Here is a 22,101-nt window from a genome sequence, read left to right as displayed (position 1 = left end):
CGGATCGCGCTCAAAGATGGTCTGGGACATGGCCAAACGTTCCACCAAGTTTCCCCTCTCACGAATCAGCGGTGAGACTTGATCATTACCGTAGTCAAGGGCTTTCTTATAATTGTCGGCTACAAGACCGGCCAACATCAAGTTGTCCGACCGATCCCGATAGCGAGCTCTCACAAGATGAGCCAAGCTAACATCTTGATGAGCAAGATGGTAAGCCTCCGGGAAGTTAGTGAAGAGAGTAGGAAAGATCCCGTATTCCTCTTCTAACTTGGTGCCTTCAATAGAAGCAGTGTCCATATCCGTAAACATAAGACGGATTTCAGCTTTCTGCTCCGGGTGGTTGGCTATATAAGAGTAGCCCTGGCCTAGGAGATTGTAAAGTTTCTCCCATTTGGCCAAAACTTCGGCCGAGAAGACGTGTGCGGGGAGGGAGGCCATTGTTGTTGAAGCAACCGAAAAAGAATGGATGCGAAAGAGTGCTTAGAAGGTTGGAGATGAAGATATGAAAGCGATGATCGTCCCGGCGTTAAATCCTAATTTAAAGGGCAGGAAAAGTCATAGCAATAATTATTGTGGGGGCCGAGTTAATTATCCGGGTAAAACTACGGACGTTTCGTCCGTGGATCACGGATCTACCATCTCGAGACTCACGAATTCGAAAAAGTTACGAAATGACTTAAAGGTTCTGCCATATTAAAAGAGGGACAAGCATCATCGCGAAAAAGATTTGAGGGTCCCACCATGTCAGAAGGAAATGAAGAAGACAGAGCGGGAAACACGAAATCTTGGGAGAAGCACCGGCTTGGTGGTTTTCATCCACGTTAAAAGGGAGGCTTTGGAACATACATGTTTACTCAAAAGAATTTGGAGAGAGTAAGCATACAGCGGAGAGTAGAGTGAACAAAAGGCAAGAAGAGGTATTTCAATCCAACATGTTTAGAGGCTACCAAAGACTTATTGGAGGCGACCGACTTAGACATCTCCGAGAGTGAACTGCGAGAGGCATTAAAGATTTCGAGGCCGAATCCAAGTCTGAAGCCGTAAAACCCAATCCCCTTGGCGATGAAGTTCAAGATCTCTACAGCAAGAGCAGCCGTAGCCAACCCCGGAAAAGAAAACAGCACCACGCTTGGAGGCAAATAAGAGAGCTCGAAGCTTCCTTCGAGGAGTGCCCTTACCTTGACAAGAAACAAAGAAATGAATTGAGCCGGAAGCTAGGAATGGAACCCTTGAAGGTCAAGTTTTGGTTTCAAAACAAGCGGGCCCAATTGAAAACCCAATTGAAGGATCAACATAAAAGTCATGAACTCGCGTTTCTAAAGGAGGAAAATGAAAAACTTCGAGCAGAGAACAAGAGGTATAGAGATGCTCTTAACACCGCTGCTTGCCTTGACCGTAGCGGTCCCATCGCCCTTGGTGAAATGTTCCTCGATGAGCCACATTTGAGCGTTGAAAATGCTCATTTATCACCTCACTCCTCAGAGCAATTTCTGGCACAATCAGATTTTGTTGGGGATTCATCCCAGAAAATCGATCTTACGGAGACAAACCCCTTCGACGGGGGGGACATGCATCACTACGATGGGAGTTTACTTGATGACGAGCTTATCACGATCGGCCAATTCAACGATGATGAAACTCTGAATCAGTAGCCTACATGAAGCTTGAGTTTTTTATTATGGGCTCTCAAAATGTCGCTCTTTTGAGCATTACTAGCTAGCCCTTACGAATCCTCAAGAAGAGTAGAGACATGCGTGAATGAATGTACTGTTTGCAAAGTCCCCATGTGAGATATTCTTCTTTTTACGCCTAGAGTTAATCAAGGGGCAAAGAACAGTACTATTCGCGAATGTTATCATGCTTAAATGCGTGAATTCCTTGTCAGATTTGACCGAACGCCGAAAGGAAAAGCATTAAAAGCCTTCACACGGGTAGAAGCGAAAAGATTTGAGGAGGGAAATAACTGCCTCGTTCGTAGAGAAAGCGAAAAGATTTGAGGGCTCCTCCATATCGAAAAAGAAAAAAGATGACAGATTGAGTGAGAGATAAGAGTTATTACGAAATGGATCCAAGGCACCAAGACTGGAAAGGAGAGAAAAAGCTGTCCTCTTTCGTAGGGAAAGCGAGAACCTATATGCGAGACTAACAGATCGGAAAAAAGTTTATAAAAAACTTGAAGTCTCTATGCACCTAATGACCTCCATAACTCGTCACGAAAGGCCACCATCGCTTTTGTGATTTTCGGGCAAATTGTTTTGCAAGTCCGAGAACATCTAAAGCTCGATCTCCGGTCGAAATACCAATTTCGGTCTACATATGGAAGGTTTTAGAAGAAGTACACGTTCATTCCAGGCGGAAATATGGGAAGCTTCCTATCCCGAGGATCCGCAAGTCATGGCCATTGATGGCAACCCCGTTTCCCTCTCAATCCTCGTTGCTATGCTGAAAAAGTGCATGTACAAGGTTTCAGCTTATGCGAAAGTAACGTGACCTTACAAGTGCCGAGGCAAGACAAATATGATTTTGACATCGTCGTCACACCATGGTAGGGATCGACATGGACGGTCTCGATCTCTTAAAGATCATTGATTCCGAGTTGAATATACAGGTCATCGTAGCATCGGCAAGTGATGATCGGCAGTTCATAACGAGGGCCATATCGCATGGTGCTCGATACATCCTAGAAAAGCCGGTCTGCGTTCGAGTGCTCCAAAACGTTTGGCAGCATGCTGTAAGGAAGCAATTACTCGAACAAAAAAACTATGGCCAAGGCGACGACGACGATTTCGTCGAAAAGAAAAGGCCCCTTTGGTCCACCGAGCTTCATTCTATATTCATTGAGGCGGTTCGACGGTTGGGAATTAATTCAGCACGGCCAATGGCCGTACTCAAAATAATGAATATAGACGGACTCACCATGCAAAGTGTCACGAATCACCTTCAAAGGTTTAGAGGTAAGGCGAGGAAGCACGATGCGGCTTGGAATCAAGGCGACCGGACCAAAGTTGATTGGAAGATCAATACCGGGAAAACCTACCGAGCAAAAGGTACCCGGCCACTTCCCAATCAAGAATACAAGCCATACCAACCTTCCGCTGGTGGTTCTAGCAGCAGACCGCTTGATCATCCCTACAAGTTTCCGAGCAACGGCGGAAGCTCAAGCTCAAGGAGTCAGACCGCTCACGGTGAAAACAAAGTGGGAAATCCGTCGCTAGTGTTAGCAAGTAACACTACCCAATTCGAGTATCAATCAGAAGATTACTTTGATGATGAGCTCACCACCTTGATTAGCCGGTTCGGAGGCGAAGGACCTCCCGAGTTGTGATCCGAAGCAAGTGATTATGGATCCTCAAACAACGATTGTTGGTGTATGATCCAAGACAAAATCGATCGATCATTGGAATGGCCAGCAAAAGAGGTGGAACCAGTCTTGCGTGAATACTCCTTTAATTTCATGTATAGTTCCCCTGCGTGGGATATTTTTTACTTTCTAGCTGTCTAGAATTCGCCTAGAGTTGAAGGGCGAAGTTTCTCCTCTCTTATCAAATGCGTAAGTTCCTTGTTAAGCTAGGCCTGTAGCAAATCAATTTGTGGACGACGCCTCTGAACGCCCGAAAAGAGAGATTCCGAATAGCCTTACTTGGGAGAATACGAGTAAAAGGCCAAGCGGGCTCAAAGATGGGTAACTCCGTATCGTCCCAATTGGCTCTCAGTCGTTTCAAACTCTAAATTAAGCTTATTTTATTCTCGACGGGGGATTGCCAACTGTTTTGAGAACAATATAGCAAAAAGCGAACCAACCGTGGACGCCAACATCACCACGGCCTAGTGGTTGGGGGAATGACAGTGGTCCGAGGCGTCCCGGGTTCGATCCCGGGATTTGGCATCAATGTACAAAGATTAATAAAAACCTTTTTGCTTCGCGATTCAATGCCGATTGAAACTCAGCCCAGATGGTTACAAGACCGGAGAGATAACATCCCGGACATACAATCCAATCCAGATGAGTTGATCCTTTCAATTCAAAGTTCACAAGAAATTCGTACAAGGGTAAAGCGGTATCGTTTCAACTCGTTTAGAACATGAGAACGTACATTGATGCTTTCCCTTTTGATTTTTACGGGGGTCACTGCCTTTCCGGATACGGAAGTATCCCTTCTCCCCGAGAAATTAATGAAATGAGAAATTCTCGGAGCCTTTGACAATCTCATGTCTCGAACCGGATAATGAAGTTTTGCAACTCATTTGCATGAGCAGGGGCAACTCCCAATCCACGCCCCTAAGAAGTTTCTTATGTGCTTGCGAATTCCGCCCACCAAGATAAAAGTTGCTGTATTTTATATGCTCAAAAACACTCATACATTGCATAGTTTGCGCATGACTGTTCCTCACGTTTAATTTGCCAACTCTGAATAAGGAACATGAACTACATAAGATACATCGAATGTATGGAATGGGGCAGGGCGGGATGATGAAAGGCAATCCTTTCCCAAACACGTCCCATTTTTTTAGGAGAGTTGAACGGTGGCTAAGTTCCGCATTTCACAAGGTAAAAGGTTTTCTCGCAAAAGATACGATAGCCGAAATGACAGAGGCATTCAGTTCTCTATCCCGGACACTACAGGTGATCCATTGATTACCCCTTTTGAGCGGTGGTTTCATTTCTTTACCCCTATCAAGAACCACCCCACATCGGGGTCCAGACGGGTTAATTCTAGCAGCAACACGAGGTAAATGGTTAGAAATTTTCTTGCTCGGACTAACATTAATCTTCGGGTGTTTCTTTGCATTTATACTCGAATTTTAATTCAAGTGCCTTAGGATGATGAAGAGCATTCATTTCTCTATCCTATACACTTCATTCTTTGCATAGCCCACTTGAGCCTGCAAATTCATTTCTTAAACCCTTGTTGGTGATCATTTGCTCATTCCAAAGACGAAGATAGCATTTTCCCAAGGATTAGAATTGGAGATGGTCGGGTCAACAGAGAATTCCCAAATGATCATTATGCTTGTTGTAATTCCTAGTTCAAAATCATGGGATTGTAAAAAAAAGGAGAGGCAAACTCAGCTTAAAGGAGAAGGGCCTGCTCTCGAAAAATAAAATAAAAAAAAAGCAAAATAAAGAGATGTCGAAGAGCTCTCAAAGAAAAAGGAAAAGAAATCTCTTCTCGAAAAAAAGAAGAAAAAAAGAAAAATGAGAGTCGGGAGTAAGAAAAGCAAAGGCCGATCTCATATGAAAATTTCAAGCATAGGAAAAGCAAAGTGCCTACCAAAAGTAAGGCCAATGCACATTCATTTGTAAAGTACTTCTGAATTTTGAATGTACATTTTTGCATGTTAAGTTGTAAATTCCATGTACATGTTTGCATTGTGTCTCTTGCAAATCCTTGACGGACACTTGTTGTGAAGAAGACTCCCCAAGAAATCAGTTTGCAAAGTGCAATTTTCAGTAGAAAACTACCATCCCTCATTCAATGATGGTATTCTTTACGAAGACATTTCCGGAAGACCAAGATCGGTGACTAGTCGGCGATGATCACCAACGTCAAGCCCCTTCTCATTTAATTTCTGAGTCAAAATGAGCCTTTTCGTTCCTCGGTCCCCAATCCTAGCCTACGTTATAACCCTCCAAAGTCTCTTCCGATTAGGGCACTTGAGTTAACGTGGAGTTAAATGATTTTAAGCATCACTCGAAGAGGTTCGAGCAAGATTATTTCTCTCTCATTTTTGCGGGGTTCTTGACTTGTAAATCCGGAGCAGATGATGAAGAAATTCATTTCAGCAGCTTTGACTCAACGAGAGTCCCCTTTGTAAACCTTTGACCTAGCCCTCATTACGGTCCTAATCAAGACCTCCATATCGGCTCGGTCGTATCAATTGCGAGATTACTTGGATCCTTATCGAATGCGATGATGGAAAGATTGAGTGATTTCTCTTGAATCCTCAGAGACAGGATAAATAGCTTTTCTCGAGAGTGAGAGAAAGCCCTTTCGGACCGAAGTCCCCCATTCAGCTCACATTCGAGGTATTCGTAATGTGAGAACCTCCCTGGACAAAATTGGTAATGCAAACTTGACAGAATGGTTATGCATGAACCATAGTATGAGTGATTGCATTATACTCATTGTTAAATATGTTTGTGTGTGTTACCTCTGACATTCTATGATAGGTAATACATTCCCGATGTTCGAGTTCCCTCCCAAGGTCTCGAAATTCATCCAAGGATTATTGAATGAGCAAGTTTTGCTGGCAAATGCCTTCCAGGTACGATACGAGCAATCTGTTTCGTTCCTTGATTAATCGTTTGGAGAACCCGGGTAAGTTTTCCGAACCCCTTTTCAAATTAACAACTCTTCCGATGATAGTTGTTATGATTCAATTCGAGCAATATGCCCCTTTTGTACTTATCGATTCCTTTGGATGGTGCTCCTATCAAATATTGTTCAATTCGGGCAATATGCCTCTTCATCGGGACGTGAAGACATATGCACCGGCGATCTTGACATCTTATCAAATCATAACGACGTAGCTCTTATGATTTCGGTCTCGAATCACGAAGACATATGCACTGGTGATCTTGACCTTTAGTCGGCTCATAATGACATAGCTCTTATGATTTTCGGCTCCTCTATCAAATCATGAAGACATAAGCACCCATGATTTTGATCCAAACCAAATCATAACGACGTAGCTCTTATGATTTTGTTTCCCCTTTGTCGAATCGTGAAGACATATGCACTGGCGATTTCAACATTTAATCAACTCACAACGACGTAGCTCTTGTGAACTTGATTTCACTTTTTTCGACTCACAACGACGTAACTCTTGTGATCTCAAACGACACACATATCTTGCGCTGTCTCGCACCGTAAAGAAGCCTCCGGTAACTGATAAGGCATCGATACCTTAAAATCCTTGCATCTGCAAAAAGAAACTTGGAAATTAAGAGAACTATTGGCTTACGAGAAATTTGGTAAAACAGGTATTCTTGTATGCGATCCATGTGCATGTTTCTCTAATATGGAAAAGAGGAATTATGACACATGTTATTTACAGTCTTGCATATCATGCATCACTTCATTACATTAAAAAAAAATGGGATTAAAACTCCCGCCAAAAAAGTTCATCCATAATTTGCACTATCAAAATTTAGGATTCAATTTTGTCTTTGAGCGGAACCTCTACGAGCCTCCACTCAAAGAGGGGCAGCTGTTGACGCCTAAATTTTGATTAATCTATTTTTTGCATAAAAATTATAAAAAATCATCTCACATATTTATTTTTAGCGTACATTGCATTGGCATATAATCGGGCAAGCGTAACACTTAATTTAGCATGCGTCTAGACTAGGCACGGGATGGAAAAATACACCGAGAAGATTTGAAACTTCAAGGACTGTATTGCAAATACTTAAAATTTCAGGGACCGAATTGCAAATACTTGGAACTTCGGGGACTGTATTGCAAATACCAAAAGAAGATGAAGAAGGGAAGATGATGAAGGGAAGATAATGAAAAGAAGATGAAGAAGGGAAGATGATGAAGGGAAGATAATGAAGGGAAGATGAAAATGGAAGGTGAAGAAATGAAGATGAAGAAGGGAAGATGAAAATGGAAGGTGAAGAAATGAAGATGAAGAAGAGAAGATGAAGATGGAAGGTGAAGAAATGAAGGTGAAGAATGAAGGATGAAGAACTTTGCCTATAAAAGAGAGAGCTCTTGAGAAGAGTTTTAGAAGGGGGAAGTGGAAGAGAATTGAGAGAGAGAGTAGAGGAGAATTTTTGGGGGTGATAGAGAATTTAGAGAGCTCTTAGAAGGGGGAAGTGGAAGAGAATTGAGAGAGAGAGTAGAAGAGAATTGAGAGAGTTTTTTAGGAAGAGTGGAAGAGAATTGAGAGAGTTTTGAGAGAGTTTTTGAGAGGAATTTTTAGAGAGGAAAAAAGAGAGTTCTTGAGAAAAATCGGAAGAGAAAATTCGAGAGTGAAGAAAAGTGTTTTAGTCGAGCATCATCTTCGACGAGTCCCGACACATATTTCGCCCCTCGCAACCCAACAAGGCCATTGCTTGCCATTTTCGACGACAGCCGCGTTCTTCCAGCTCCGAGATCTTGAAGGGAACTATAACGTGTATGTGAGTAAGATTTTGTGTAATAGAAGGTAATCCTTTCCATCTCGATCTACAAAAATGTAATCGTTTGGTTTGAATATTTGTTTGTTTATTTTAGACATGCCACGTGTTTCAAATTTTAGCATTATTACATGTTAATTTATTTTTATAAATACTCGTGATTGGCTGCATTTTCTTTCTTTCTAAATCACCCATGGTGTATATCGTACAAAGTTCAATGTTTTACATCCCCATAAAAAAGAAGAAAAAACCAAAAAAATTGCATCTTTGAATTTCGAGTAAAATCCATCAAAATTGCCAAATCAAATATTTTTCATGAAAATGGTACCGAAAGGGCGTTAGAGAAATCCGACGTAACCAAATCCCCGAATTCAAAATCTACGGTTCGCGGAAATAAGATAGTTTTCTCCCGCTATTTTATTTAGGTTTCTAATCAACCTACCGAAAATGATTAGTGGCGACTCCAAATTCAAATCACATTGCATGTTAATTATTTGAACCTTAAGTTGCGATTTGGTATGGACTTGGGAGAGTCCGAGTTAGGTTAGTTAATTAATTAACCCGATAATCCATTAGCCCGAAAATTAACTTGTTTATTTTTTTTTAGGTCGCGACAATCCGACGTTGACTTTTGGTTACGCTTTTCAGGAATGTGATTCCAGGGACTCATCTAGCATATCACCCGCATTTAGTTCTAGCGTGCTTACGGTCTATAAGAAAACATGAACTACTTTGAGAAAGTCGGATGATGACTTCTAGTTACAAGTTAACTGCTTTGCAATTCGGAAAATAATTAACGTTGTCGGAATGCTGAATTGGTGTATCGGGAAAATTAACCAATCAATCTTAAGCCTATTATATGGATTCCAATACAGTCCTAAACTTTATAATTTTGTCAATTTAGTCTTAAACCTTTATGCGAGATTCTAATTTAATCCTTTTATTCAATTTTCGCTGAAAATCGCTGACATGATTATGTGTCCCATAGGACGGTTGGAGATGACCGAACCGCCACGTCGGTGATTTTAAGTAAGGAAGACACTAGAATTTCGCGCAAAAATTTATGACTAAATTAGTAAAATTGAAAAGCTTATAACTAAATTGGAGTCCGTATTATAGGTTTAGGACCGATCGAGTAATTTTCCCTTGGTTTATGGTTTTTAAAATAGTTCAACAGCTTTCCCATTGTGCAAATTGTGAGGTGGATTTTGGACATTGCTTAGTCATAGTGATTGGCTTAAGGAAGCTTCGTTTAATTAATCTGCATTGTTGATTTTCTTTCCCATGTTGCCACAAATTCAGTGGAAAATATAGAATTGCTGAGTAATATATATTGAATTTACTAATTGTGCTGGTGAATATATGGAAGGCTACTAATTTAATGCATGTTCTACGCCTATGCACTTTAATCACCCTCAAGTCCTTTTAATTTGTTTAATTGAAGCCTTACTTTGCTTGACTATACTTAGGGATAACAAATCAGTTCTAAACCTACCGTACAAATGCTAATTTAGTCATAAATTTTTCGATTCTGTCGGTGTAATCCCGAACCTCTACGGCGAGACTCCAATATAATCCTTTCGGCTAGTTGCAACTAGAAATAGCTTACGTGGCATTCACTCCTGGCCAATCGTCCTACATGGCATGCTGACGTAGACATCTTGGAGATCGCCACCGCATCAGCCATTTTCCAATATTAACTTATCGGAATGATTACATTGCAATCCCACACAAAAATTGGTCTGAATCTGAATCGACATCCGTACAATAGATATATGACTGAATTTCCCACTATACTTATTACCACCATACCGTCTTGTAATTTTCTTCGGAAACACAGATATCCTAAGTTTATTGCGGTACAATTTGTTATTGGGTCTCAGTCCCCATGTATTTGTTTATCACTCGGTGTAAAGTATAGTTGCACCAGCTCAAAGACAAAAAAGCGAAGAATAGAAAAAGGCATAGATGAGTCCGGCACTACCCTTGAGTTATTCTTTTGTTGGTTTGCACAGCCACTTGTAAAAGAGAAGCAAATTTTGTCGAGGATGAGCAATCTATAGGAGGACATAATAAGGATAAACCATCATGTCTAATATACATGGTGTTGTAATATGCACTTATCTTTCTATTAATTACATGAATTGTCCCAGAATTTTTTCTCGATGTTTAATATTGTCCTTAAACTTTCTTTTTCTGCTCAATTAATCTCCGAACTTTCAAATTTCGATAATTGTAATCTTTCGTCAAGAAAACTAGTGGCATTAGCTAACGGGGTACACCAACATAGCTAACTTGCCGTAAATCTTAACATCTGGGGTGGACGGGACATCCACATCATCATCGTCGGCATCATCTCCTTTCACTTAAAATATAAAGATTAACAAGAAAGCACAGCTATAACTCAACTGATTGAGCCAACACCGTTGCTCCGCTTGCTCAGAAGGCACCTCCACCAACACCACCACCAACTCGGCCGCTGCCTACTGCTGCAACTCCGCAGATTCACCACCACTCCCAACAAGACAAACTTTGCTCGGATTCCTACTGCCAACAGGATTCCTACCGCCAACAGGATTCCTACCACCAACAGAACCACCACCGGCAAATCCAAACGTGGCACTCATCTCAAACAAATCGAAACGTCGACCTTACTGGACCAACATGGCCTACTACTGAGCCGACGCTAAAGCCCATTTAAGGCCCACGGAGCCCATAAATAGGACCAACAGAGTGGATCCCTATGCTGCAAAGGCCCATGAACAACATAGCCCGAAGGTGCGCTGAACCAGATTGGGGCTTATGCGACGATTAAGGCACACGTGAAGGTCCTTTAAGGCCTATAGACCGAGCCAACGAATGCCCTGGCCCAAAACCTAGAGTTGGGCATTCGTTTAGCCTAAATGGGCCTTGGCCCAGTACAAGAACAAGGTTAGGGGCCTTGACTCGGCACATGAAGCCCAAAAGTGTGCCTATCGGCAAAGGAAGTTTTGCCAGGCCTACCATCCGATAGAACCACTTCTCCCTGCGTCGACCCAAAAAATAAAACAAAAACCAAAAAGAACCACTTCATTGGGCCTGCCACTCTTAGCCAAGGGTCTGGTAACGACCAAATCCTATGTTCTCTAGGGCGTTAACGTTGAACTATGCCAATTTTTAACAGCTGGGTAGACAAATAGATCTCTGTAGCATGCCTTAGTTTTCATAATCCTTTCTTTTCCTGAAGGTGTCATTCCATTTACACCCTATGGTCACTCATCAGGGGTATCATGCGTCAACAATTCAACGAAAAGTTAGAATACAAAATTTGATAACAGAAATGGAGGCCCAGTTTTTCTCCACATGTGGAGAATCACATAAAATATGGAAGACAATCTGAATTGGATTCAATCTCAAATCCCCCTCCATGACTCGGAATTGCATCAATTCATTTAGCCGTCCAATAATAATCTTTGGCATCCACTGCACCTGCAGATTACAGATTTTACAGCAATCAGAGAGCTCTCAAAAGCAGTTGGTGTATAGTGATAACAGTCTTGACTGTCGAAAGCGGGAATCATGACTTGAGAAAACAGACTCACGCTTGTCAAAAATCCAAGAAATTCTCAATGTTTAGCGACACGAAAGAGCACGGATCTGTAATGTCAAAGTTCTTCAACACCTAAAACAAATGCAACAAAGTCAATGATAAACTTCATACACCACTGTATCACATAACCGCTCTATTGATGATCCGAAAGCCAAGAAAAATTGACTAGTTTAGTTATCTTTGAAAGGGCTCGGAAAGAGGATAAGATACCTCAGGGTGGACGATGCCAAAATGTCCTATCTGTTTTCCTTTGGAAATGATGCTTGCTTGCCTACCGGAAAGAAACTCGGGCTCCTTCATTACATATGAATGGGGTTAAGGGACCAGCCTACTGCAGAGGCAGCATAAAAGGAGAAGGGAAGAAGAAACTCACATTGGATCTTTCTATATAATAGCCTGTATTGTCACCAGCAGGAACAAAAGGAACTCCAATCACTTCCATAAGTCTGTCCACCAGGCCATGAATCAACTGCAGCATAGAAGTTGAAACACCAGAATATGAAAATTATTACATCATCAGAATAAAAAAATGGATAGGGAAGAAGGCTCCCAAACTCCCAAACTCCCAAACATGAGGTTTAGATGTTCAAACTGAATAATCATGCAAAACACCGAAATTAGTGTCTCAAAACTGTAATTTGAGATTTTAGTACCTCAAATCCAGAGTTAGCGCCACAATATAATGCTGCAAAAAGGCGACGGTTTGTTGCACCCACATCTTTTTCCACATCCAACAGTGCTATGTCACCCACTTCATAAATCTAAAATTAACAAGATGGGGAAAACATTATAAATACAAATGCAGATCCTAGAGATATTGTCAGACAATTCAAAGCTCATATTGTCAAACCAACAGTGCGTCTTTGACAGAAGGCTTCAGAGGTAAAAACAAAGCCAGCGCCCCAAGCCCCCTCCCCCCCAACAAACAAACCCCCAAAAAACACAACAACAAACAATAACTTATTTTCCATGTGTACATCCAATAAAAGTGGATGGTTTATGGGTTATGCGTCGTTTCAATATGCAACCAATGAAGTCAAAAAGAAAAGATACCAGAACAATATCGTTGCTCTTTGCACGATTGCAAGACAAATAGCAGAGAGGCTCATATTATCATGGTGTCCCTATCCGATAGCCAAATTGAAAGGGGATTGATATGCCTATTGTTCTTACTTCATTATAATGTTGAATCGAGTAATCATACATACAAATACATACGTTTATTGTATTGATCCAACTAAGATATGCCAGAATATTTCTAGCGACGAACAACTTTGTCAGTTGCCATAAATGATTCCAGGGCATAAAACAGGCCGACTGAAAATCGGATACCTTAATAGGTTTTGGATGATCTTTGTTGTGACCAATTGTTTTCAATATGCCAGGCATAAGACTTGTTCGAACTACCTGTGGAAAAGGACGAGAAACTTTAAACAAATAGAGAGAAATCAGGGCACGAAAAAAGAGCTTCCTCACGCAGCTAGTAAATTGCCTTGGAGAACAAAATAAAGCCAATAATAAGAACCAAACATGACGATTCTCTATTAAAAAAAAAAAATTAAGGTACAACGCATTGGAAAACACTGAATTTGCTAATTGCAAGCTAGGAAGCACAGACACTCTTTGGAGGCCTCCATGTTGTGTCGGAGTCCATGTCGTGTGTCGAACAACACTCTCCGACATGTGTTTGACACTCTTCGACACGTGATCGGCGCTCCGAACCCGCCAATGACATGCAAGTCCAACATTCCGACACATCATTCCGACACGCACCGGGTAAAGTTTAAACATTTTCAATAAATTAGGGGTCAAAATATAAATCTATGAAAAATATATACTTAAGTTATATACCCAGCCACTCAAAAATTAATGTACCCAGCCAGCCCAAAAAAAACCTAATCGTGAATACCTAACAAAAGAAGAAAAAAAAGAAATTCACTGTAGATATAGTTAGATATACATGATAACTTATCGTGCATATATAAAAATATACACTTAATATACATGTTGGAATTTTCTATTTTTTGAGAAATGACGCGTTGGCGTATCGTTGTTGTGTCGTGTTGCGTGTCGGTGTGGTGCTTCTTAGATTGCAAGTAGCCAGGATAAGCTATCTTGTCAAAGATATGACAGGCAGCAAAACTGGAAAGCAAAAATTTAAGGAAAATTCTAGAAAGAGAAACCAGATCATCATTTTCGAAGCAAGGGTACCATTATAAAGAGATATTGATTCATGGTGAAAAAGATTATTGATCATAATTTAAGGAAACTACTGTCAACTGAGCAAGAAATAGCAGCATCAATAACATAAAATTGATAGCCAAACTGCACAACATTTTACTTGTAAGGATCTTTTGATTCATCGATGCTGAAATCAAAAGTTACAAACCTCAAAATCAGAGGAACGAGGATTTGAAATTATTACTGCTGATCCATCATCATTACGGTTCAACATAGCAAAATTCTCCTTGTGGGAGCATAATAGCCATGTCAAGACCTCTGTAAACCCATTCATACCAATCTAAAAAGAAATAAAAAGACAAAAGTAAAGAGATGTTATGCATATGGGAAAAAGAAGAACCAATCATATACTGCAAATAATGAAACTCCATATTAGCCTACCTCCAATCTAATAAGATCAGTAAGCTGGTTCAAGGGCAGAGGCTTCAAAGATGCAGGCTTTCTTTTTGGAATGTTATTATATCCATAAGCAATTGCCACATCCTTAATGCAAATAGAAAGAATGGCATATACATAAATAAAGAGAGTGACAAATTCTAGTTGAAACTCTGATACAGATATACAAATACATTACCTCCATAACATCACATGGATGTAGAACATCACTTCTGGTAGGAGGTACAGACACAGTGATGTTACATGGTCCCTCATCTGGCACAGTGTGTTTGGCACTTAATTGCATACGGTTCAACAAGCTAGTCACCTGAGCTTAAGAAGATACATTCACATAGTTCAGCTAAATATACATTTTTCTTTCAAACTAATGCAACATAAAGCTATAGTACAATGCAACTTCCAACAAAATCATCGTGGAGTGTTCAGAAAGGCAGCCTCAGGTCAGACATGGTTGGTGGGCTATTAATTGGGAAAGAGAGACCTATTGTGTTTATAAAAAGGTTCCTGCCAAGAAGTATCTGCCCCAATTAATTGTTCCAAGGCCCCAATTAGAAAACCTCTATTAACCCATTGATTGTCACAAATGGCAAATATAGTCTATCGACCCTTCCCATCCCCTTCCATCCCCTTCCATCTTCAAAACATCTTCTTCATTGCCATAACGAACCCCATCACTGCATCAGTCAACATGCAAATGTCAAAGAGAAAAGGCCATAAAAAGAATGAGGCCGATTATATGCTACATCAGCTATAGTGCCACACAGTACAGCCTGTGACATCAGAGACTGACTCAACTTAAAAAGGGAGGCTTCTCTGCCTTCTTTCCATTGAAATGCTCTTGGTGGCAGATACTTGCATCAGTGACCTTATTAAAACAGGTCTTGTCAAATTAATTCCTAAAATAATTCAGAGCACATTAACCAGTCTAAAAGACAAATTATCATCCCATATGAAGTCGTCCATCATCATAAGTCAGTATGGCTCCTATCCACTTCCACCAAACACAGATATAGCACACAACAGTCTCAATGATGGCAGAATAACCATGAGCTCGGCAAGAACAAAGACATAGCAGAGGAACTCACGTTGACATTTAAAAGTACATCTTTCAACAAAATAATGTCCATGCAATCATAGATGTGGCTTCTCAGAAACCTTCAGACATAAATCTAACTGGTTGGCGTCATCATAAGCTTATGCTTCAGGAAGGAAACTAGCTTTAGCATTATACCGAAATAGTCATAGGCTAAAATTAGGCACAACAGAAAAATTTACTCAGTTGATGAGAGAAAAATATAACCAACCAAGTCTACTATAAGCTCACATCCACCTAAAATGAACACTTAAACTCCAGCTTGAAAGGAATAGTCACAATACCTCCTCCGCTTTCAAGGTCGCTCCAATTGAATCGTTGACATAAGATAAGGACACTTCCATATTGTATAAGGACAAATCAGGACAAATGAATGACTCCCCATTAGAGTATATCACTTCAACTGGTTCAACTTCGTACTTCTTCTCACAGTATGAAGAGAAGGTTGCCACCTAAAGGAAAACATTTACCCACTTTAGTCCCCTACACAGAAGGATGGGTGTAGAGACAAGGACAAACAATTTGAGTATGCTCACCATTGTATTTAGAACTATCTTAGCCTTGGTTAGGTCCGTGGCAGTGCATTCAATGAGAACATTTTTTGTCTTTAAAGTTATCGCTGAATGTGCACCATTGATAATTGGTGGCAGAGACACGACAGTTCTGCAGGGAGTAAGAACTTAGATTTTTCAGTGGCAAGCAGCTTAGTCAACTATATCATTTCAGTTAATATAGATGCTCACTAATCTATCAGAATATACATCACAAATATCTGTCAAATTGTTAATTGCAAGACGCTCAAAAGGTGTACATCACTTTGTGCACACTGTTTGGCAATGACAGCTAAATAGTAACTACAATTTTTTCACATTGAGCATATTCAATGGTAACCAAAATTGTGAAGCCAATAGCAACAGTGTCATCTATCCACAACTGGAGCAACCAAATATCACCAAACCTTGATTATTTTCTCTTCGCAATAATTGAACCCAATGCATCGATCAACCGCCATATAAATCAAGTTCGCAGAATTAGCAACTAAAGTGGCAATGGTTAAATCAAAAGCAAGTCAACATGTTGTTGTATTTAAGTGTTAATTAATTACTTCACCTTAACATCAATCTACACACTTCATATTGATACTCGGAACTTCCATTACAAACAAGAGTGTAGGAAGGAACCAACATACCTCTGTGAATCATAGATAACAGGGAATACAGGCGAGTTCTCTATAATGTGCAAGAACTTCTTCAATTTCATATCTGACTGCAACAAAGTAGCGAAAAACAGGTAAAATAACTTGGCAAAAATAATGTTCTACATTTATAACTTCATGGTAGCACACAGAATAAGCTAGTTCAGGAATAAGAGATATGTAACAGAATAAATGCGATGGTTATAAGAAGACCATGAAAAAGAAGCAGCTATTGAGGACACACCTTATAAAATTCCATTAGTTCATCAGCTCTGAAGTTCTTCACCTAATATCAGAACAGAAACTAAGGTGTGATCAGCCAACACATCAATCACAGTTGGTAAAGAAAACAAAACAAATATAAGATTGATAGCACTCTCATGAAGCTCAAAAGTTTGGTATAATTCACTTTGCAAAAGTGTAATTGTAAATAACATGATAATGCATTGGCAATTACAAAATTTTCTTATTATTTATTTAGTAAGTCTCCTTAGAGCACAGATAACAAAAGGCCACTTTTTTAGCGTACTTATATGATATGATTCACTTTCCAAAGCAATAATTACACATACTATGAGAAAAATCAGTGCATTACATTGAAAACTATAAAAATTTCTTAATCAACTACTTAACAATTGCCCCTAGAGAACAGTTAACAAAATCCTTACAAATATACAGCACAGATCTTCCCTACGGATCAGACTCATGGCATATGCATGAACACCAAAATACAATCGTTATCATAGAACTACCTGCTTCAAGGGGACGAAACTTATACTGGAAGGTGGCAAAGCCTACGACCAAAAGAAAAGGAACATGAGTCAGTGATACGCTGCATGCCTCATAACACCTTGTTGTACTTTGTTCTAAGAAACATTAGCTGTAGCAAATATATAATTCCCACATATTTAGCTAAAGCAAATGAGCAATTCCTTGTCTTCTGTGTTTCCATCGGTACTTTATCTAGTAGATGAGCACTCATAACAGCAAGACATAATAAAAAGAATTTTGGGGATCAAAAGAGAGTATATATATGGTGAGGATAACAAAAATTGAACTTGTCAAAGCCCGTCTAGCTTAGCTGCAACTCCTTGCAAACACATAATACATGGTGAGGCAATGTGTGGGGTTGAAAAAGCTTCAAAGGGGAATCCTTTAGGCGTTTAATATATGGAGGGAAAAAAAAAGAAACGAATAGGTGAGCACAAGCTTCCAGCCCGGATAACACTCTCCATCATGACAAGCGCCACTACGCCAGCAATCTGTAAATATTCCATTTACATTCTAGCTGGGCATAACCATCAAGCAAGGATAGTAGGACACATGCGAAGAACTCTTAATTTTAGATTCTAGTTCAGGGGATTAGTTCAAACACACACCTCATAGCTGAATGGACCTTTTAGTGTATCCAAGTCATGAGTCCCAATTGCAACCAGTGTTCTTCGCCTAAAATATTGACAAAGTCCGAGCATGTTAATCCAAACAGAAGCTTTTGAGGATCTAGCATAAGCACAAGCATCTGATGTCCTAAGTGGAGGGATCAGTGGGCTGGGCATTTATTACATGCAAATAAAAAATCGAATTGAACATAGATCTCAAGAATGAATAACTAGTTCAAGCAACATATCTATCATCACTGCCTTGCAGAGTATTCAAAACAACTCAGCAGAGTCCTCTCTTCACATCCAGGCATTTCTCACAGTTTATAGCCCTCCTAAGGGTAATAAAATATATGGCCCATCCTGAGCACACAGAGCATATGCAACAGTGAAGCTGTGCCTTATTTAAAAAAGTAAAACAAAAAATTAATGCTTCCCTGACATCTTTAATTTTTTAATTAACATTCTTGTATCACACTAAAATTCATCATTGCCTAGACAATTGGATGCATGCTAGATATTTTCTGAACCCATTGTTCTGGACAAGCCATATAGGAAGTTGCATCTCAATATAAGATCATGGTCCTCTTTTTTACAGTCAAGGTTCAGACAAACACAGTAAAAGCCTCCCAAAAAAGGTGTTTTCCTCCCCCCAATCCCTCCCAACCCCCTAACATCTGGAAACAAAGAAGGAAAACAGGTACTATGCTGCATGTTAAAGACTAAAACATAATACCGGCAAATATTTTGATGGAGCTTGTCTTGAAGATCAATGAAGCTGTTATAACTGGCTTCATCAAAAGTTATCCCTCTTAAAACAGCACAAACAATGTATGGACGAATTTGTGAGGTCTGCAACACATAAATGGTCACTTGAGTAATTAATGATTCCAGCATAGATCAATCCAGACAAATCAATCCTCACATATCAGTACCTCTGGTTTTACATGCATCTTAAGCATTGATTCCTTGCTGATGTTACGAATACTGTATTGAGGTGTGTCCTCCTGCTTATTGAATACACGTAGGGCCTGAGCAAGCCCTTCGAGGCAAAGCAAGTCATATCTGTGCATTTCCCAGGGGATACCTTATTATCATAATAGTATAGTCATTTCTATAATACATGCACGAATTTATAAAGAAGAATAATCGTTAATTACAAATATAGACTAAAATGATAATAAGTCCCTTGTATCTTTGAAAATTTTGTTTTACAACTAAATATGAAATTTCTAGATGACATGATTCAAAATAAAGCCAACAGCATTAAGGAGTCAATATAGCCAATCACTGCACCAAATCTAAAAAGGCTGGTTTCATTGCTTGCTGACAATAGTAGCTACCAAATTTGGGAATTGACCCATCGAGCATGACAAAGTGTTGAACATGAACTAAATTTAACATTGACCTCCTTAAGGACCATTATCATGAACCAGGAATCTCATGGGACAGAATATCAACTCACTTCTCCATATACCTAGAATTCTCCACAAAGTGGTGAACAAATGTCTAACATGTACCCATCTTTGAGACTATTAAAAAAAACTATAAGTAAGAATAGCCTCAATGCATATAGTCTTTCACATTGAAAGACTCAAAAGCTACAAAAAAAAAAACCCTCCCGCAATATCCCAATGTCAAAGAAAAGCTCAAACCACACAGCATCTCAAGAGCCACTATGAGTAACATGGTCCGCGCAAGACTTAACCCATCTGAAGATGGCATTCATACACAACCCGCAAAACAACTCCAAACAATTTGAAATTTTGCAATATATAATCAAAGGTCGAATGAGCTCCGCAGTTACCTATTAGCAGGAATTTCAATTTTGTAGATAACTTCTTCGTCTTCATCAGCCTCTTCTTCCAGGTGCTTCTCTTTTCTGATGATCGCCTTCTCTGTCGTCTGGTGAGCACAAACAAGTCCAACGCTTCAGTCTTAAAGATCCCAAAAACCCAAAATTCCCCCACAAAAATAGGAGGAGACACATGGACAACGAATTGCTCACCACATCGTCAAGCTCAATTCCGAAGCTGAAGCACAGATCCTCGAACTCCTCCTGCGCTGCCATTTCCCAAAAAAAGGAACAGAAAATGAGACCACTTGGAAAAGCGAAACATAGCAACCCTCCAAATCCGGCAAGACGCATCAGACGGCGATGGCACGAAGAGGGTCAAAGTTCGTAAGTGCTCACTGTAAGTTCTTCCGAGCGCCGCGAACAGGCGGTCTCTGCCTACGCTCACGGTCGGCATTTCTTCGGCTCGGGAACGTCACGGCGGAGACGATGAGAATGAGAATGCGAATGCTGGGAAGGAAAGTGAGATTGCGTTCTGTGTCTAAAACCCTAGAATTACAGAAATCCTACGTGGCATAAATGAACTAATTATACATTAACCCACATTAAAACTTTAATGGAATCATATAATTATGAAATTGTTATGATTATTTTCTTATCGCCAACATAACAATCTAATAATATCTTAAAAAATGACTGAGTGCCATGTAATTATACGTTATGGCTAAATAATAATCAATCGCAACGCAACACCAACGCATATATGGTAAAATTATACCTGTAATGTCTAAATTCTCTTGTATTTTTTTCAGCATTCATAAAATAGTCAATATCAATTGAACAATACATATGCTAGATGGGATGTTAATATTTTATAAAAACTAGGTGACAAAATTTGGCCTTGAAGTTTGTGCACACCGTGATCATTCGAGCCCAAACTTGAAAGTTGCTGAAATGGCTGTTTGAGCCAAAATCATACGATTGTCATGACTAGATTTGGCATCAAAGCTTGCGACCGTGGTCGTTAGAGCTTGAAGCATGTGGTCACTAGTCACCACTCAAGCTCGAAGCATGTGGGCATGTCCATTTGAGCTCAAAGCTTATAAGCATCATCATCATATTTGACTTCGTAGTTCATGTGATCACTACCACTATACTTTTTGAGTTGCGGCCATGTCTATATATATATATATCATACTTACCATACTTATTAGACAAATACCATAAATAATAATTACAATTTTGTTCTAATTTTATAAATAGTTAGACTCTTTATCATGCACAATTTCTCCGAAAATTTTATGTTATATTACACATTCGAATTAAAAAGAATTAGTAATTATGTCAATTAGGAAATTTTATTTTAGTCGCACATGTAATACAACTTTTGCTGAAAACAAATAAAATAACGAAAATGGCATGCACAATTTGCGTGCAAAATAGAGAAAAGATCATCATAAAGTAAAGGGAAAAAAATGTGATTCCGGTCCACAATATTTTCTCTTCTCCGGCTCAAAGGTTTGACTGGCCGGTTCGAGCGAATGATCCGGCTCTAATCTTGGGCCAAAATCTCATTTCGGGCCATTCCAGTAACATGTGGTCTGGGCCTTGGCCCGAGCCCAAAGCCAACGCACAACGCTTATTCGGCCGTGATTGCTTTCGAAATCTCCTGCTATACCAAAAGTGAAGAGCGTGCAACCGATTATCCTTTAAAGAATCCCAAGAGGACTCAACTCTTCCGAAATGCCCTTTTTGTTTCTCTCTCCTATTAAGCCAAAGGCCTAGAAGAGGAATCATCAGTCTCTTTCAACACTCGAAGCTCCAAACCCACAGTTCGTGTCTCTAAGACATGAGTGCTATTCAAGCTAAAATTGTGGAACGAAAAGGTTCCTAACAAATCAATTCAACACCCTATCAGAGTAGAATAGCAGATACATAAGGGGGCACATGGTTAATAAGCACCATGAGATGCTGATGATAAAGTTTCGACACTGAAAACAGAAAATTTCTTGGTTCAATGAAGGGATGCCCATATAATCAGCAACTAAAGAACAACAAAATAACTGACAAACCTCGGTATGATAGATTGTCTCCTAGAGCAAAGATTGTAAGCCTTGGATTCGTTCACCTGAACAGAGAGATCAACAAAGGAACATAGTTTCTCGTCTCAAAGCGAAAAGCAAGCATCCAAAAGGGGGAAGGACAATTTTCTTCTCAAGTCAATGATTAATAATGAATTTCGTGTCCACACAGAGTCATAGGAGCAATATTTACCTTCAGTATTG

The 22,101-nt window shown here is 39.8% G+C and overlaps 1 protein-coding gene across 2 annotated transcripts; it reads right to left on the bottom strand.

The window, feature by feature from the left end:
• Window positions 1-11,343: 11,343 nt before the first annotated feature.
• LOC115751712 (phenylalanine--tRNA ligase beta subunit, cytoplasmic) lies at window positions 11,344-20,323 on the bottom strand. 2 transcript variants are annotated; one of them, XM_030689675.2, is made up of 20 exons: window positions 20,216-20,323; window positions 20,030-20,085; window positions 19,829-19,926; window positions 18,957-19,086; window positions 18,758-18,873; window positions 18,022-18,088; window positions 17,395-17,436; window positions 16,887-16,928; window positions 16,637-16,713; window positions 15,984-16,110; window positions 15,732-15,899; window positions 14,533-14,661; window positions 14,340-14,441; window positions 14,107-14,238; window positions 13,050-13,124; window positions 12,371-12,478; window positions 12,091-12,186; window positions 11,928-12,011; window positions 11,710-11,789; window positions 11,344-11,596 (listed from the first exon to the last, which is right to left on the bottom strand). In XM_030689675.2, exons 1-19 carry the CDS (start codon window positions 20,271-20,273, stop codon window positions 11,715-11,717), a joined length of 1,782 nt encoding a protein of 593 aa, XP_030545535.1. In that variant the 5' UTR covers window positions 20,274-20,323; the 3' UTR covers window positions 11,344-11,596; window positions 11,710-11,714. The 2 variants fall into 2 exon arrangements, with proteins under 2 accessions (XP_030545535.1, XP_030545534.1); XM_030689674.2 differs by having other exon boundaries at window positions 11,344-11,603; window positions 20,216-20,316.
• Between the last annotated feature and the right edge of the window lie 1,778 nt (window positions 20,324-22,101).

Source organism: Rhodamnia argentea, chromosome 6 (genome assembly GCF_020921035.1).
Source record: "Rhodamnia argentea isolate NSW1041297 chromosome 6, ASM2092103v1, whole genome shotgun sequence".
In the NCBI taxonomy this organism is placed as follows: Eukaryota; Viridiplantae; Streptophyta; class Magnoliopsida; order Myrtales; family Myrtaceae; genus Rhodamnia; species Rhodamnia argentea.
The sequence above is the reverse complement of the archived record's forward strand: the minus strand, read 5'-3'. Positions and strand labels throughout refer to the sequence as shown.